This window comes from Budorcas taxicolor, chromosome 2 (assembly GCF_023091745.1).
Source record: "Budorcas taxicolor isolate Tak-1 chromosome 2, Takin1.1, whole genome shotgun sequence".
NCBI lineage: Eukaryota > Metazoa > Chordata > Mammalia > Artiodactyla > Bovidae > Budorcas > Budorcas taxicolor.
The window spans coordinates 45,263,366-45,282,394 of NC_068911.1; the positions used below are offsets into that span (position 1 = coordinate 45,263,366).

The window sequence follows — 19,029 nt, forward strand, 5'->3', positions numbered from 1 at the left end:
AAGTGGACCATAAGTCACATTCTCATGCAGTAAGTGAAGAGGTTTTGTTACTCTGTTACCTACCGCAGTCCAGCCGGCTTTGCCAGTTACTCCACACTGTCGTCTCTAGCAGCCTTGTCTCCATCTAACATCATGTGTTGTGTTTAGTCACATCTCTTTTAATTTCCTGTCATCTGCAACAGTTGTCTTTCATGACATTGCCGATTTCAGAGAGTACAGGCCAGCTGATATATGGACCATTTCACAATTTCCTTGTGATTAGATCAGGTGATGCCCTCTGGTAGGAGCTCTGAAGACATAATGTTGTACCCTTCTTGGTACACCCACAGGAGGACACTGTGTGGCTTGTCCCGCTGCTGGTTGTGTTAAACTTGACTTTGACCATTAGGTTAAGATTATGTTAATCAGAGTCTTGCATGCTGTGCGTGCAGGTTGCTCAGTCATGTCTGACTCTATACGACCCTACGGACTGTAGCCTGTCAGGCTCCTCTGTCCATGGGATTCTCCAGGCAAGAATGCTGGAGTGGGTTGCTATGCCCTTCTCCAGGGGATCTTCCTGACCCAGGGATCAAACCCACATCTCTTATGTCTCCTGCATTGGCAAGCAAGTTCTTTACCACTGGTGCCACCTGGGAAGCCCAAAGATAACTTTATCTCTTGTGATTATAAAACTGTTGGAGGTGATCCATGGAGACTATGTGACAATCCTATCCTCAACAAGCTTTCATTCACCATTTAGTATCCATCGATGGTTCTTGCCTAAAAAAGTTTTTACTGTGATGTTGCCAGGTGGTGCTATTTGAACTAGACCATTCCTTCTACTTTTTCATTACTTATTGATATCATTTTTTAAAGGTACTTTTTAAATACCTGGAGCTCTGCTTCTCAGTGAAACAGGTTGGCTTCCTATGTTCATTATACCAAATTAACTAAAAATTAAAACATCCCAAATAGAATTAGGTATTTTAATCTGAAGTGGAAAAAAGCCTCTTGGACTAGGAGCATTTTGACATACCTGAAGAAGGACAAAAGGAGGGCTGGATGTGACGAGGGCCTGGACAGCTGCTCCCATCTCTGCCTGCCCTGGCATGCATGGGAATGTAGGAGGGTAATCTCAGGGAGTAAAAGAGAAAGCACTGTGTACAGTGTCAGTCACTGAGGGAGTGTAAGGGTCTGCTTTCAGCCATTTTCACATGGTTTCAAAAAGAGTCATGTCACAAAGCTTCTACATTATGAACATTGAGTAACCTGTTTAAGTAGCAAGTCCTTAAACCCTATGCTAGTAAAATTATCATATACATGGGTTTCTGTAAATGCATGAGAGAATTGTACTTTGAAGATCAAATCTCATTTGAAATCAACATATAAAATGTTACTCCGAAGAGTATTTGTCTCTAGGTGACATGTTGAGCCAAAAACCCTACAGTTTATAAAGATTTTATTTGTTTGGATTGACTTCCTCTTTTCAGTATGTAGCTTGTATCTGGCTTCATGCTTTCCTGACATGTTTATCTCACTCTTTACAGGTACCTCCTACTTAACAGACATTGTATGGTGGGCAGGAACAATTGCAAGTAAGTATTCTTTTTGGTGAAAAGCTTGGTCTTTTGTAAGATCAGTCATTTGTCTGGCAGGGCTGGGTGGAGGTTGTGGTTTGAGCTTAGCTTGTTCTTTGGAATGAGGACCAAGAGGGTGGGGAGCAATGGAGGGAGAGGGTAGAGGTTCCTGCTGCCTGAAATTAGCCCTGAATTTTATCCAGGTCAAAATAAAGATTGCCCTGGGTCTGAAGAAATTAAAGCAGCTCTTGCTTCCTCATCTGTGGTTAGTCTGTGGGCATCTGGTGAACTTTTGCTCAGTGTCATTGGTTTACAAAGGAGAGTTTCTTCACTCAGCCTTAACAGAGGTCATGTGTTATAAAATTAGACTTCAGAACATTAAATATGTAAATAAAAATTTTGTTAGATATTTCAGATGTATCTTGAGATCCATTTGTCACATGTTGTCTTTAGGCAAGAAATTTTCTGGCAGATGTTGCTTTATTGAAGAACTCGTGTTTGAGCTTTATCTTGATGCAGCCTCAGACACAGTCCTGTGCAGGCAATAGTGTTTCCACCGGATGTGCCAGCAATATGTCACTGGAATGCATCCCAGGCCACTTGAAGGGACATGGAAAGCTCTATATGATCTGTCTTAAAACAGGGATATGTTAAGAAGAAAGTGGAAATACACTTTTATTGCATCCACTGTCAATCACTGTTGGTTAAGTTGGGAATTTTCATAGAAAGTTGAAGCTACTCCCTTGACTAACTGGGCCAGTGATAGACACGACTGGGCCTGCTGTCCTCTGCCCTCAGGACTCTCAAACATGCAAACAGTGTCCCATATAGCCTTCCTCACCTGGAATGGAAAAGAAGCCCTTTCAGAGCACAGTCTTGCAAAATTCAACTCTGTGATGATGCTCAAAGTGAGTTTTGTAATTGCAGTGATACCCTTGTGATTCTCTTGACAGTGGCTGTTGGCCAGATTGGAAACTTCCTGGCTTACACAGCGGTCCCCACGGTCCTGGTGACTCCTCTTGGTGCCCTTGGAGTGCCATTTGGGTGAGAACTGGGATTCTGTGTTTTGGTTTTTAATGTGTAGTTTAGGTATAAGAAAAGTTTTCATTTTAAATGTTTTTGTTAAAATAATAAAAGTAAAAGTAACTGAAGTTAGGTCCTTAGTATTGCACTTCTGGGCTTAATTTTATCCCTTCAGATTTAGTTGTGTGAATTATTAACCTTCTCTTAGACATTTGCTTTAGTATATTTCAAATTCTAACTTATTCATGATTACAAACATGATGCTATTACTCTCCTGGTCTTTCTCTGGAGGACTTCCTAGAGATTGGAATCATCCTAGCTCCTTGGCAAGTGATTCTGAGAAATCAGTAAGCAAAACTGTCAGTTGGTGTTTTCTTTGTTTTATTTGGTGTTTTATTTGCCATCTCCTACTGGATGCTAGGCAGTCCCCTGCCCCAGGAAGTTACGGAGGTTGGGACAAATGACACCTGGGCTCCCATGGGTATGAAAAGGATTTGTTACTCACAACAGTCAATAGTAAATGTATCATTCAAGGAAAATGGCTCTGGTTTGATCTGGAGTAGAATGGGAACAATTCAGGGCTTTGAGTTTTTATTACAGTTAGGAGGTAAGCCAGGTAGAGAGTCTCATGCTCAGGGTAGGGTTTGCATGCTTTCAAATTTTAGTGCCAAGGGACTGAGTATGCTGGGCCCTAACATTATAAGCTCTCCTTTTTATGAGGTTATCCAGATATGGGACAAAAGGGAAAAGAGAGGATTTGGAACATGAAAGCTACCAGCCACCACAAATGGGCTCTTTCTCATTTGAAAATGATTTTGTGAGACAGTTATTAAATACATTAACACAGGATCCCCAACCCCCATGCTACAGACTGGTAGCAGTCCTTGGCCTGTAAGGAACCTGGCTGCATAGCAGGAGGTATGCAGTGAGCGAGCAAGCGAAGCTTCATATGCTGCACCCCATTGCTCACCATAACTTGCATCACCACCTGCACCATCCTGCCTGTCACTCCCATTACTGCCTGAACTATCATTCCCCACCCCACCGCCCACCCCCATCCATCGAAAAATTGTCTTCCGTGAAACCGGTCCTTGGTACTAAAAAGGTTCAGGACTGCTATATTAACACATATCCTTTAGTGATCCTATTTATATTATTTTACCTTTGAAGAAATTGTTAATAAACAGAGATAAAACAGAAGTGAAATAGAATCCAAGTTTCTAACTCATTGATATATTGGTATGCTGCTATGTTCCAGACAGAGCTGCAAATACTTGTAGAGAAATGTATCTGTGATAGATGTAGTTAATTTAAAGTCACTTAGGCTTTAAGGTTCTATAGCCTAAAAAATACAAAAGCATTTTCAAACATGTCAACTTTTGAAAATGCATTTGTAGTATATTTTTCTAATGCAAACATATTCTTAGTATTACGTGTGGTTTAATGTCACTTTTCATTTTGGATGACCCTGAAAAGCTTGGATTACATGAGTGGTGCTGTCATTGGGGAATCACTGCTTCAGCCTTTCAGAGCCCAGCCTCTCTCTGTTTCCTGAAAAATGATCAGGCAAATAAACAACCCAGCTATGTGATCTTTGCATATTTAAGGTGCATATATTAAAATGCCTTGCTTCATTAATTTCCAAAGAACTATTCTTACGGACTTTGATAATTAGGTCTCCTAACCAGAAATGTTCACTACTCTAAGTCTTTAGGAGATGTTTCCCAAAGAAGTGTGTGAAATAGCATTCTGGATTGAAAGAGTGCTTTCAAATCAGGATACCAAAAGATTTTTAAAAAAATAACAACTAAAATTAATTTGGAAAAACTAATATATAGGTAAGTATGTATATATATTTTAAAAACAGTTCTATTTTTGTTAATGGAATGAGGTTGCTAGAATTATATAGAAATAGAGATGAAAAGAATGTGGCACTGGGAAAAAAGATGTCTGTCATCAGTGAAATAGAATAGAGAGCCCCCAGAGAGGTCTACTTTTCCCTGCATTGGTTTAATGTATAATCATCACCGCATCAGTTCAGTTCAGTCACTCAGTCATGCCCAACTCTTTGTGACCCCATGAATCACAGCAAGCCAGGCCTCCCTGTCCATCGCCAACTCCCAGAGTTCACTCAAACTCATGTCCATTGAGTCGGTGATGCCATCCAGCCATCTCATCCTCTGTTGTCCCTTTCTCCTCCTGCCCCCAATCCTTCCCAGCATCAGGGTCTTTTCCAATGAGTCAACCCTTTGCATGAGGTGGCTGAAGTATTGGAGTTTTAGCCTCAGCATCAGTCCTTCCAATGAACACCCAGGACATCCTTAAGGATGGACTGGTTGGATCTCCTTGCAGTCCAAGGGACTCTCAAGAGTCTTCTACAACACCACAGTTGAAAAGCATCAATTCTTCGGTGCTCAGCTTTCTTCACAGTCCAACTCTCACATCCATACATGACCACTGGAAAAAACATAGCCTTGACTAGACGGACCTTTGTTGGCAAATTAATGTCTCTGCTTTTCAATATGCTATCTAGGTTGGTCATAACTTTTCTTCCAAGGAGTAACCCTCTTTTAATTTCATGGCTGCAGTCACCATCTGCTGTGATTTTGGAGCCCCCAAAAATAAAGTCTGACACTGTTTCCACTATTTCCCCATCTATTTCCCATGAAATGATGGGACCGGATGCCATGATCTTCATTTTCTGAATGTTGAGCTTTAAGCCAACTTTTTCACTCTCCTCTTTCACTCTCATCAAGAGGCTTTTTAGTTCCTCTTCACCTTCTGCCATAAGGGTGGTGCCATCTGCATATCTGAGGTTATTGATATTTCTCCCGGCAATCTGATTCCAGCTTGTGCTTCTTCCAGTCCAGCGTTTCTCATGATGTACTTTGCATAGAAAATAAGCAGGGTGACAGTATACAGCCTTGACGTACTCCTTTTCCTGATTTGGAACCAGTCTGTTCCATGTCCAGTTCTAACTGTTGCTTCCTGACCTGCATACAGGTTTCTCAAGAGACAGGTCAGCTGGTCTGGTATTCCCATCTCTCTCAGAATTTTCTGCAGTTTATTGTAATCCACACAGTCAAAGGCTTTGGCATAGTCAATAAAGCAGAAATAGATGTTTTTTTCTGGAACTCTCTTGCTTTTCCATGATCTAGCGGATGTTGGCAATTTCATCTCTGGTTCCTCTGCCTTTTCTATAAAACAGCATAGTACTTTTAAAAAGCCTTTTAAAAATGCTTTATTTGGAATTTCCAAATTATAGGAAAATACAAGGTTAAGAACAATAATCAAAACAGTATTCATATTCCCTCACCCAGACACACTGATTACTAAATTCTATCCCACTTTCTCCATCATTTGCTTTCTCTATATTAGCATTTTTCAGCCTTGATATTATCAACCTAGGGGCCAGGTAATTCTTTGCTTTGAGGGTCCAGTCTGTGCTTTATAGGGTAGTTAGCAGCATTCCTGGCTTCCACCTACACGATACTGATAGCTCTTCTTCCCCAAAATGTCTTTGGACATAAGCAAATGTCACCTTGTGGGGCAAATCACCCCTGTCTGAGAAGCACTGTTCTGTTATGAATGTGATGTTTGTTTCGTTTTTTGGATTTTGTTGTGGATCCTTATGAGATTAGTTATATTTGTCAGGATCCTTTACCCTTAAACACTTTGACTTGTGTTTCCTGAGACTGGAAACATCTCCTTCATAACAATGGTACAATCATCAATTTTGATAGATTTCACTTTATTTTAATGTTAAATGTATCTTTCTGATCTGCCCTCCCCATTCCAATTTTGTACATTGAGCCATGATACCGTTATTCTATGCCATTATGCTTTATACCATTATTTTTCTCTCTAGTGAATGATCTAGTATAGCAAGAGCTGCATGTAGTTGTCATATCTCAAGTTTAAAAAAGAGAGTTTCTTATTCTTTAAAAAAAAAAAATAGTGTTGGGAAAACTGGTAAACAGTTTGTAGGGACATCAACTTAAATCCTAATCATAGCAGCATCAAAATATGATCTAACTGAACTAAGCATGGCCATCAAGTGTGAAATACAGCAGTGAATGGTTTGTTGATACTACATTCAGTGACTGATTTGTGTGATCACATGTTGTGTGATCACTATGTTGAGGTGTGTTATGTCACTCAGCAGTGCAGGGTGTGCTGAGTAAAGCTGTAGTGAACTCATTGTGTTAACTAGCATCTCCATTAACACCTGCCTGTCTGTGACATGTAGCTACAGATAATTTATGTCTGATTTTCACTGAATAAACCTGCATCTCTGGCACAACCCAGAGTAAGTTATGTAGAGATTTAATCTGTGAAGGAGGAGAAAAGAACTTTAGCTATGTACCTAGAGTTTATGGCCTCATGTCAATGTATGGCAAAACCAATACAATATTGCAAAGTAAAATAAAGTAAAAATAAAATTTAAAAAATAATAATTAAAAAAAAGAAAACTTTTAATGTGTTTCATATCTTAGAAGGTTAAGAAGTTTCAAACATTTGAAGCAATAAAAATGAAAAGGTTAATTTTCTACACCGAGAAGTAAAATAAGAAGGATAGGAAAAAAATTTCAACAAATATGACAATAGTTAAAGTGTGATATAAAGAATTTCTTAAATTGACCAAAATAATATGAAAATCCCAATAGATAAAATGACAAAGGTTGAAAAGTGCCACTTTTATACATATGAAAATAAATTTATACATATGAAAATAAATTTATTCTGCTAATGTTAAACCACATTTTCAACAAAATGCACATAAGCAAACATGTAAACATCAAAAGCATATATGTACTGAAAGGAAGAAGAGTAACATAATATCTCACTGTACTAAAGTTAGTATCAATTTGACATGTATTCTGATAAGCCTTAGAGAAAGCCTTAGGAAAACAACTTTTAAAAAACTATAGTGAAAAAAATCATTAAAGGAATTAAAATATCACACTGTAAATATTCACTTAATGCAGAAGGAAGTAATGAAGACTATGAAACAAAAAAAGACATGAAACATAGAAAACAAAAAGTAAGATAATCTAACTCTATCAGTAAAAACATTGAATGTCAGTGGACTAAACAATCCAATTAAAAGGCAAAGATTGTCAGGCAGGTTTAAAAAAACAAGATCCAATTATATGCTCTCTACTTCAGACATAGTTTAGATTCAGAGATACAAATAGATTGAATAAAAGAGAAAGGAAAAAGATATATTATGCCAACAGTAACCATAAGAAAGTTGGAGAGGCTGTGGATCAGATGAAATAGATTATAAAACAAAACAAATGTAAATGTGAAAGCTAAAATTGTAGAACTCTTAGAAGAAAACAGATGTAAATCTTTGTGATCTTGGATTAGACAGTGGTTTCTTAGATAAGAGACAGCCTACACATGGGCACCACCAGAGGGTCAATACCGAAATCAGATTGATTATATTCATTGCAGCTGAAGATGGAGAAGCTCTATACAGTCAGCACAAACAAGACCAGGAGCTGACTGTGGCTCAGATCATGAACTCCTTATTGCCAAATTTAAACTTAAATTGAAGAAAGTAGGGAAAATCACAAGACCATTCAGGTATGACCTAAATCAAATCCCTTACGATTGTGCAGTAGAAGTGACAAATAGATTCAAGGGATTAGATCTGATAGAGTGCCCTGAAGAACTATGGGTAGAGGTTTGTGACATTGTACAGGAGGTGGTGATCAAGACCATCGCCAAGAAAAAGAAATACAAAAAGGCAAAATGGTTGTGTGATGAGGCCTTACAAATAGCTGAGATAAGAGAAGTGAAAGGCAAAGGAGAAAAGGAAAGATATACCCATTTGAATGCAGAGTTTCAAAGCATAGCAAGGAGAGATAAGAAAGCCTTCCTAAGTGATCAATGCAAAGAAATAGAGGAAAATAATAGAATGGGAAAGACTAGAGATCACATCAAGAGAATTAGAGTTACCAAGGAAACATTTCATGAATGGACAGATACATTAAAGGACAGAAATGATGTGGACCTAACAGAAGAAGATATTAAGGAGAGGTGGCAAGAATACACAGAAGGACTCTCCAAAAAAGATCTTTACGACCCAGATAACCACAATGGTGTGACCACTTACCTAGAGCCAGACATCCTGGAATGTGAAGTCAAGTGGGCCTTAGAAATCATCACTGAAAACAAAGTTAATGGAGGTGATGAAATTCTAGTTGAGCTATTTCAAATCCGAAAAGATGATGTTAAAGTGCTGCACTCAGTATGCCAGCAAATTTGGAAAACTCAGCTGTGGCCACAGGACTGGAAAAGGTCAGTTTTCATTCCAATCCCAAAGAAGGGCAGTGCCAAAGAATGCTCAAACTACTGCACAATTACACTCGTTTCACACGCTAGCACAGTAACGCTCAAAATTCTTCAAGCTAGGCTTCAGTAGTATGTGAACTGAGAACTTCCAGATGTTCATGCTGGATTTAGAAAAGGCAGAGAAACCAGAGATCAAATTGCCAACATCTGTTGGATCATAGAAAAAGCAAGGGAATTCCAGAAAAACATCTGCTTCATTGAGTACGCCAAAGCCTTTGACTATGTGGCTCACAACAAACGGTGGAAAATTCTTCAAGAGATGGGAATACCAGACCACCTTAACCTGCCTCCTGCAAAACATGTATGCAGGTCTAGAAGCAACAGTTAGAAGCAAACATGGAACAATGGACTGGTTCAAAATTGGGAAAGGAGTACATCAAGGCTGTATATTGTCACCCTGCTTGTTTAACTTCTATGCAGAGTACATCATGCGAAATGTTGGACTGGATGAATCACCAGCTGAAATCAAGATTGCCAGGAGAAATATCAATAACCTCAGATATGCAGACCACCTCAGATGACACCACCCTTATGGCAGAAAGTGCAGAGGAACTAAAGAGCCTCTTGATGAAGGTGAAAATGGAGAGTGAAAAAGCACGCTTAAAACTCAGTGTTCAAAAAACAATGATCATGGCATCTGGTCCCATTTCTTCAAGGTGAATAGATGGGGAAGCAATGAAAACAGTGACAGACTTTATTTTTGTGGGCTCCATAATCACTGAGAAAGGTGACTGCAGTGTGAAATTAATTAATTAAATTTAATTAATAATAATTAAAGATAACACTTGCTCCTTGGAAGAAAAGCTATGCCAAACTTAGACAGTGTATTAAAAAGCAGAGACATTACTTTGCTGACAAAGGTCTGTGTAGTCAAAGCTATCGTTTTTCTAGTAGTCATGTATGGATGTGAGAGTTGGACCATCAAAAAGGCTGGGTGCCAAAGAGTTGATGCTTCTGAACTGTGGTGTTGGGAGAATATTCTTGAGAGTCCCTTGGACTGCAAGGAGATCACACCATTCAGTCCTAAAGGGAATCAGTCCTGAATATTCATTGGAAGGACTGATGCTAAAGCTCCAATACTTTGCCACCTGATGTGAAGAACTGACTCATTGGAAAAGACCCTGATGCTGGGAAAGACTGAAGGCAGGAGGAGAAGGGGACGACAGAGGATGAGATGGTTGGATGGCATCACCGACTTGATGGACATGAGTTTAAGCAGTCTCTTTTAGTTGGTGATGGACAGTGAAGCCTGGCAGAGAAGCTGCAGTCCACTGGGTTGCAGAGTCAGACACAACTGAGCAACTGAACTGAACTGAACTGAAAGCACAAGCAACAAAAGAAAAATAAATACACTGGACATCATAATAATTAGAAGCTTTTGTGATTTAAAGGATAGCATCAACAAAATGAAAATTCAGCAAAAAAAGGTGACACCAAAGGGTGATGTCAGAAAACATCTCCCTACAAAAATCAAGAATCAGCTCTCCATAAAGAAAAACAGCTCTAGGAGAGCTCTGGAGTCTACTTAAGAAAATTTAGTGATACGTTGAAACCAAAACCCTGAGAATAATTGCACCAAAAAAGGAAGGAGGGTATTTCATTTTGACGGGATTATCCTTTCTCCGAAGTTGGCATTGCTCAGTGCTATGAGGGAACTTCTCAGATAGGAAGTGTTGTTTCCCTAGCTAGGAACTGAAGAATGGAGTAAGTAACCAGTTTCCTTAAGACTTTCAGTTCAGTTCAGTTGCTCAGTCATGTCCGACTCTTTGTGACCCCATGAATCTCAGCATGCCAGGCCTCCCTGTCTATCACCAGCTCCCGGAGTTCACTCAGACTCACGTCCATCGAGTCAGTGATGCCATCCAGCCATCTCATCCTCGGTCGTCCGCCTCTCCTTCTGCCCCCAATTCCTCCCAGCATTAGAGTCTTTTCCAATGAGTCAACTCTTTGCATGAGGTGGCCAAAGTACTAGAGTTTCAGCTTCAGCATCATTCCTTCCAAGGAAATCCCAGGGCTGATCTCCTTCAGAATGGACTGGTTGGATCTCCTTGCAGTCCAAGGGACTCTCAGGACTTTCAGAGCACCACAAGAAAGTCTCACCTAGACTGGCAAAACAGAAGTGTATTAAGGTGGCTAGGAACAACAAAGAAAAGCAAGAGAAATCATTGGCAGCCATACAATGGGAGTGATTGTGGTTTGGCTCTGTGAGTGCAGACACTAGCCTGCATCCCCACAGCTGACCCTCACCAGCCTGTGCTTGCTTGAAGCTAGCCCCTTCTGCTGTGCCTTGCCAAGCTGGGCCTCTTCTGCAATATGCATGTTGGGAGTGGGTGGACTGGCAGCCCCAGGAGAGCACTCCGAGAGCCAGCTCTCCACAGCTACACGTTAGTCTGGATTGGGTCCTGTAGGCATTTATGTATATAAATTTCTCTCTCTGTACCTATTTAACTGAATCCTAAATGCTTTGGCATGTTGTTGCTTCATTTTTATTCATTTCAAAGTGATTTCTAATTTCCCTTGTGATTTCTTTACTGATCCATTGATCATTTAGTAGTAAGTTTTCTCTTAACCATAAAGTCTGGAAAAGGTGACTACTTCTTCAAATGTGCAGACACTTATGCAAAGCTGTAGGAATCACAAAGAATCAGAAGACATGACTCCACCAAAAGAACCTCCAGTAACGCCCAAAGAAATGAAGATCATGAATTTCCTAACAAATAATTCACAGTAATTGTGCTGAAGATTATTAGCTTCAAAATAACAGATAAACATTTAATAGTTATTTTCTTGTCAGGAAAATAGTATAAGAACAAAATGAAAAGGTTAATGAAGAGACAGGAAATATAAAGAAGAACCGAACAGAAATTTTAAAGCTGATGAATGAAATGACAGAACTGAAGAATTCAATAGAGAGCTTTAACAGCAGATAGCCAAACAGAAAAATCAGTAAGCTTGAAGACAGATCAATTGAAATTATCCAGTGTAAGGAACAAAAAGAAAAAAGAATGAAAAAGAATGAAGAAAGCTTGGAGGATTTAAATGACATCGTTAAGAGAAACAATGTAGGCTTTATTGGAATCCCAGGAAAAGAAGTAAAGGGACAGGAGTAGAAACCTTACGTAAAGAAATAGTGGCTGAGACTCTCCCAAACATGGAGGGAGATTTGGACATCCAGGTTTTTGAAGGTCATCAGTTCAGTTCATTTCAGTCTCTCAGTCATGTCTGACTCTTTGCGACCCCATGAACTGCAGCACGCCAGGCCTCCCTGTCCATCACCAACTCCCGGAGTTCACTTAAACTCATGTCCATCGAGTCAGTGATGCCATCCAACCACCTCATCCTCTATCGTCCCCTTCTCCTCCTGCCCCCAGTCCCTCCCAGCATCAGAGTCTTTTCCAATGAGTCAAGCTCTTCGCATGAGGTGGCCAAAGTACTGGAGTTTCAGCTTTAGCATCATTCCTTCCAAAGAAATCCCAGGGCTGATCTCCTTCAGAATGGACTGGCTGGATCTCCTTGCAGTCCAAGGGACTCTCAAGAGTCTTCTCCAACACCACAGTTCAAAAGCATCAATTCTTCGGCGCTCAGCCTTCTTCAGAGTCCAACTCTCACATCCATACATGGCCACTGGAAAAACCATAGCCTTGACTAGACGGACCTTAGTCGGCAAAGTAATGTCTCTGCTTTTGAATATGCTGTTTAGGTTGGTCATAACTTTCCTTCCAAGGAGTAAGCGTCTTTTAATAGGTTTCATTAAAATTTCAGTCCAAAATGATCTTGTTCAATACACATAATAAAGTTATCTAAAATTAAAGTCAAAGAGAGAATTTTAAAAGAAGCAATGGAAAAAATTCCTAGAAGGAAACCCTTATAAGACTATCAGTGGATTTCTGAGCAGAGATCATTCAGGCCAGGCGAAAAGAGGATGATACATTTGACGTGCTAAAAGGAAGAAACTGGCAGTCCAGATTACTATACCCAGAAAAGTTTTCTTTCAGAAATAGGGGTGAGAAAAAGACTGTTTCTAACAAATAGTAGCTGAGAGAGTTTATCACCACTAAACCTGTCTATAAGAAATATCTAAAGAAGTTTTTCAAGCTGAAATGAAAGAACACTGGGTTAGTAACATAGAAATATATGAAAATATACAGCATGCTGGCAAAGGTAAGCATGTAGCCAGATTCAGAATACTCTAATACTGTTATAGGGTGACGTGTTAACTACCTACCTCCAGTGTAAAGGTTGAAGGATAGAAGTCCTACGAAGAGCCAAAGCTATGACACTGTATGAATGGGTACTCAGTAGAAAAAGGTGTAAATTGTGGCATAAAAAATATAAAAGGGAGGGAGTAAAAGCTTAGACCTTCTGTTGCAATTTAACTGCAACAAAAGGTAAATTGTTGTCAGTGTTAAATAGACTGTTATATACCTTTAAGATGTTTTAGTGTAAGCCTCATGGTAAACACAGAACAGCCTTCAGTAGATTCACAAACAAGAGAAGGGAGTCAACACATACCATTGTGGAAAATCATCAGTTCACAGAGGAAGGCAAGGGAGAAGGAAGGGTACAGTGAACTTTGTTAAGCCAGAAAACAGTTAATAAGATGGTATTGATAAGTTGTTACCTATCCACAATTACTGAGTGTTCATGGATTGATTTCTCTAATCAAAACACATAGAGTGGGCTTCCCAGGTGGCTCAGTGGTTAAGAATCTGCCAGTGTAGGAGACATGAGTTTGATCCCTGCTCTAGTAAGATCCCATCTGCCATGGATCAGCTAAGCCCATGTGCCACAACTATAGAGCCTGTGCTCTAAAGCCTGGGAACTGCAACTACTGAGTCCATGAGCTACAACTGCTGAAGCCTGAGCACCCTAGAACCTCTGCGCCACAGCAAGAGAAGCTACCGCATTGTGAAGCCCATGCACGGCAGCTAGAGAGAAGCCCCTGCTCACTGCAACTTGAGAAAAGCCTGCACAGCAAGTAAGACTCAGCACAGTTTAAATAAATAAATAAAATTATTTTAAAAACCACATAGAGTGGTTACTACTACTAAGTCACTTCAGTCGTGCCCGACCCTGTGCGACGTCATAGATGGCAGCCCACCAGGCTCTGCTGTCCCTGGAATTCTCCAGGCAAGAACACTGGAGTGGGTTGCCGTTTCCTTCTCCAATGCATGAAAGTGAAAAGTGAATGGAAAGTTGCTCAGTTGTGTCTGACAGTTTGGGACCCCGTGGACTGCAGCCTACCAGGCTCCTCTGTCTCTGAGATTTTCCAGACAAGCGTGGTTAGGTCAAATAAAATATAAGACCCTCTATATCCTTCCTACAAGAGACTCACTTCAGTTTTAAGGAAACACACATTCTCAGAGTAAAGTCATGGAAAAAGATCTGTGCCAGTGGAAACCAAGAGAGCAGCAGTAGTATTTGTCTGATACTTACATCAGACAAAGCAGAATTTAATCTGAAAACTGTAACAAAAGACTGTTAGATAATGAAAAAGTCATTAGATAATGATAAAGTGGTCAGTTCCTCAAAAAATGTTTCTATCGTGAATATTATTCACAACCAGCATCAGAGTACATGAATATATAAGCCGATTCTAAAGAGCTGAGGGGAGAAATAGACAACAATACAAAAATGGTAAAGGGTTTCAGTACTACAGTTTCATAATGGATAGGTCATCCAAATGGGAAATCAAGAAAACAATGGACTTGAACCCTATATTAGAGCAACCTAACATATACAGAAGAACTATGCAAAAACGATCTTAAAGACCCATGTAATCACAATGGTGTGATCTCTCACCTAGAGCCAGACATCTTGGAGTGTGAAGTCAAGTGGGCCTTGGGAAGCATCACTGCTAACAAACCTAGTGGAGGTGAAGGAATTCCAGCTGAACTATTTCAAATCCTAAAGGAAAGTGAAAGTGAAAGTCGCTCAGTTGTGTTCTACTCTTTACCACCCCATGGACTTTACAGTCCATGGAATTCTCTAGGCCAGAATTCTGGAGTGGGTAGCCTTTCCATTCTCCAGGGATCTTCCCTTCCCATCCCAGCGATCGAACCCAGGTCTCCCACATTGCAGGCAGATTCTTTACCAGATGAGCCATAAAGGAAGCCCTCAAATTCTAAAAGACAATGCTGTTAAAGTGCTTCACTCAGTAAGCCAGCAAATTTGGAAAACTCAGCAGTGGCCACAGGACTGGAAAAGGTCAGTTTTCATTCCAATCCCAAAGAAGGGCAGTGCCAAAGACTGCTCAAACTACCACACAATTGCACTCATCTCACGTGCTAGTAGAGTAATGCTCAAAATTCTTCAAGCTAGGCTTCAACAGTACATGAACCAAGAACTTCCAGATGTTCAAGCTGGATTTAGAAAAGGCAGAGGAACCAGAGATCAAATTGCCAACATCTAATGGATCATCAAAAAAGCAAGAGAATTCCAGAAAAACATTTATTTCTGGTTTATTGATTACTCCAAAGCCTTTGACTGTGTGGCTCACAACAAACGGTGGAAAATTCTTCAAGAGATGGGAATACCAGACCACCTTACCTGCCTCCTGCAAAAAACATGTACGCAGGTCAAAAAGCAACAGTTAGAACTGCACATGGAACAACGGACTGGTTCAAAATTTGGAAAGGAGTACATCAAGGCTGTGTATTGTCACCCTGCTTGTTTAACTTCTATGCAGAGTACATCATGCGAAATGCTGGACTGGATGAATCACCAGCTGAAATCAAGATTGCCAGGAGAAATATCAGTAACCTCAGATATGCAGATGACACCACCCTTATGGCAGAAAGTGAAGAGGACCTAAAGAGCCCCTTGATGAAGGTGAAAAAGGAGAGTGGAAAAAGCGGGCTTAAAATTCAACTTTCAAAAAACAATGGTCATGGCATCTGGTCCCATTTCTTCAAGGCGAATAGATGGGGAAACAATGAAAACAGTGATAGACTTTATTTTTGTGGGCTCCAAAATCATTGCAGATGGTGACTGCAGCGTGAAATTAAAATATGCTTTCTCCTCAGAAGAAAATCTATGCCAAAGCTAGACAGCGTATTAAAAAGCAAAGCCATTGCCAACAAAGGTCTGTGTTGTCAAAGCTATCGTTTTTCTAGTAGTCATGTATGGATGTGAGAGTTGGCCCATCAAAAAGGCTGGATGCCAAAGAATTGTTGAACTGTGATGCTGAGGAAGATTCTTGAGAGTCCCTTGGACTGCAAAGAGAACACATCAGTTCAATCCTAAAGGAAGTCAATCCTGAATATTCATTGGAAATATTGTTGCTGAAGTTCCAATATTTTGGCCAACTGATGCAAAGAGCTGAGTCATTAGAAAAGACCCTGATTATGCGAAAGATTGAAGGCAGGAGGAGAAGGGATGACAGAAGTTGGGTGGAATCACTGACTCAATGGACGTGAGTTTGAGCAAGCTTTGGGAGATAGTGAAGGACAGGGAAGCCTGACATGCTGCAGTCCATAGGGTCTCAAAGCATTAGACGCGATTGAGTGACTGAACAACAACATACACAGACTGTCCACAGCATGCTTCTCCAGTGAGCAGAAACGTTTTCCAGGATACAGCTTACTAGAGCTTACAGACAAGTCTTAGCAAATTTAAGAAGATTGAAATCATACTTTGTATCTTTTCCGACCAGAGTGGAATGAAACTACAAATCAGTAACAGGAGAAAAGCTGGAAAATTCACAAATATGTGAATATTCGATAAACACTTTTGAACAGTGTGTCAAAGAAGAAATCAAATGGGATATCCAAAAATATCTTGAAACAAATGAAAATGGAAACCTAATATGTCAAAACCTGTGGGATGCTACAAAAGCAGATCCAAGAGGGAAGTTTACATCAATAAACACGTTCAGTAAGACAAAAGAAATATATCAAATAAACAAGTTAATTTTTTCTCTCAAGAAATTAAGAAAAGAGCAAACTATTGCTGGGAGAAATATCAGTAACCTCAGATGTGCAGAGGACACCACCCTTATGGCAGAAAGTGAAGAGGAGCTAAAAAGCCTCTTGATGAAAGTGAAAGAGGAGAGTTAAAAAGCTGGCTTAAAGCTCAACATTCAGGAAACGAAGATCATGGCATCCAGTCCCATCACTTCATGGGAAATAGATGGGGAAACAGTGTCAGACTTTATTTTGGGGGGCTCCAAAATCACAGCAGATGGTGACTGCAGCCATGAAATTAAAAGACGCTTACTCCTTGGAAGAAAAGTTATGACCAACCTAGATAGTATATTCAAAAGCAGAGACATTACTTTGCCGACTAAGGTCCCTCTAGTCAAGGCTATGGTTTTTCCTCTGGTCATGTATGGATGTGAGAGTTGGACTGTGAAGAAGGCTGAGCACCGAAGAATTGATGCTTTTTTTTTTTTTTTTTTTTATTATTATTTTTTTTTTTTAATTTTAAAATCTTTAATTCTTACATGTGTTCCCAAACATGAACCCCCCTCCCACCTCCCTCCCCATAACATCTCTGTGGGTCATCCCCATGCACCAGCCCCAAGCATGCTGTATCCTGCGTCAGACATAGACTAGCGATTCAATTCTTACATGATAGTATACATGATAGAATGCCATTCTCCCATATCATCCCACCCTCTCCCTCTCCCTCTGAGTCCAAAAGTCCGTTATAGACAGCTGCGTCTTTTTCCTGTCTTGCATCCAGGGTCGTCATTGCCATCTTTCTAAATTCCGTATATATGTGTTAGTATACTGTATTGGTGTTTTTCTTTCTGGCTTACTTCACTCTGTATAATCGGCTACCCCAATGTTCATCGCAGCACTGTTTATAATAGCCAGGACATGGAAACAACCTAGATGTCCATCAGCAGATGAATGGATAAGAAAGCTGTGGTACATATACACAATGGAGTATTACTCAGCCGTTAAAAAGAATTCATTTGAATCAGTTCTGATGAGATGGACGAAACTGGAGCCGATTATACAGAGTGAAGTAAGCCAGAAAGAATTGATGCTTTTGAACTGTGGTGTTGGAGAAGACTCTTCAGAGTCCCTTGGACTGCAAGGAGATCCAACCAGTCCATTCTGAAGATCAGCCCTGGTATTTCTTTGGAAGGAATGATGCTAAAGCTGAAACTCCAGTACTTTGGCCACCTCATGCAAAGAGTTGACTCATTGAAAAAGACTCTGATGCTGGGAGGGATTGGGGGCAGGAGGAGAAGGGGACGACAGAGGATGAGATGGCTGGATGGCATCACTGACTCTATGGATGTGACTCTGTGTGAACTCCGTGAGATGGTGATGGACAGGGAAGCCTGGCATGCTGCGATTCATGGGGTCGCAAAGAGTCGGACACGACTGAGCGACTGAACTGAACTGATCCCCAATGTAGGCAGGAGGAAGGAAATAAGCCAAACAAATAAATGATACAGTGTCCATAAAAACAGTAGAGATGCTTAACAAAACTAAGATGCTCCCTTTTTTTGATAAACAAAATTGAGAAACTTTTAGCTAGATTACCTAACGAAAAGAAGAGAAGATTCAAATAAATAAAGTCAGAAATGAAAGACGAGGCTTTACAACTGAAAAACAGACATAGAAAGATCATAAGATACTACTATGAACAATTACATATCAATAAATTGGATAATCTTGGAAATAACAGATAAATTTCTAAAGCATGTATCTTAACATGACTAGATCATGAAGACACAGAAAATCTAAACAGGCTAAGAAAATTGAATCAGTAATTTAAAACATCTTAACAAAGAAAAGTTTGTGGAAGAGATGGCTACACAAGTGAATTCTATCCAATCTTTAGCTGCACAAATGAGTTCTGTTGCTGCTGCTGCTGCTGTTAAGTCACTTCAGTCGTGTCCGACTCTGTGCGACTCCATAGGCGGCAGCCCACCAGGCTCCCCCGTCCCTGGGATTCTCCAGGCAAGAACACTGGAGTGGGTTGCCGTTTGCTTCTCTAGTGCATGAAAGTGAAAAGTGAAAGTGAAGTCGCTCAGTCGTGTCCGACTCTTTGCGACCCCATGGACTGCAGCCTACCAGGCTCCTCCGTCCAATGGCAACCTACTCTAGTGCTCTTGCCTGGAGAATCC

At 40.3% G+C, this 19,029-nt stretch overlaps 1 protein-coding gene across 1 annotated transcript in view; it reads left to right on the forward strand.

The window, feature by feature from the left end:
• The window catches only part of NIPA1 (NIPA magnesium transporter 1), a 50,393-nt gene that overhangs the window by 22,246 nt on the left and 9,118 nt on the right, over positions 1-19,029 (forward strand). Inside the window, exons 2-3 of the mRNA XM_052636201.1 lie at positions 1,527-1,574; positions 2,510-2,600. Of these exons, the coding sequence (XP_052492161.1) occupies positions 1,527-1,574; positions 2,510-2,600 (139 nt within the window). The remainder of the gene's footprint in view (positions 1-1,526; positions 1,575-2,509; positions 2,601-19,029) is intronic.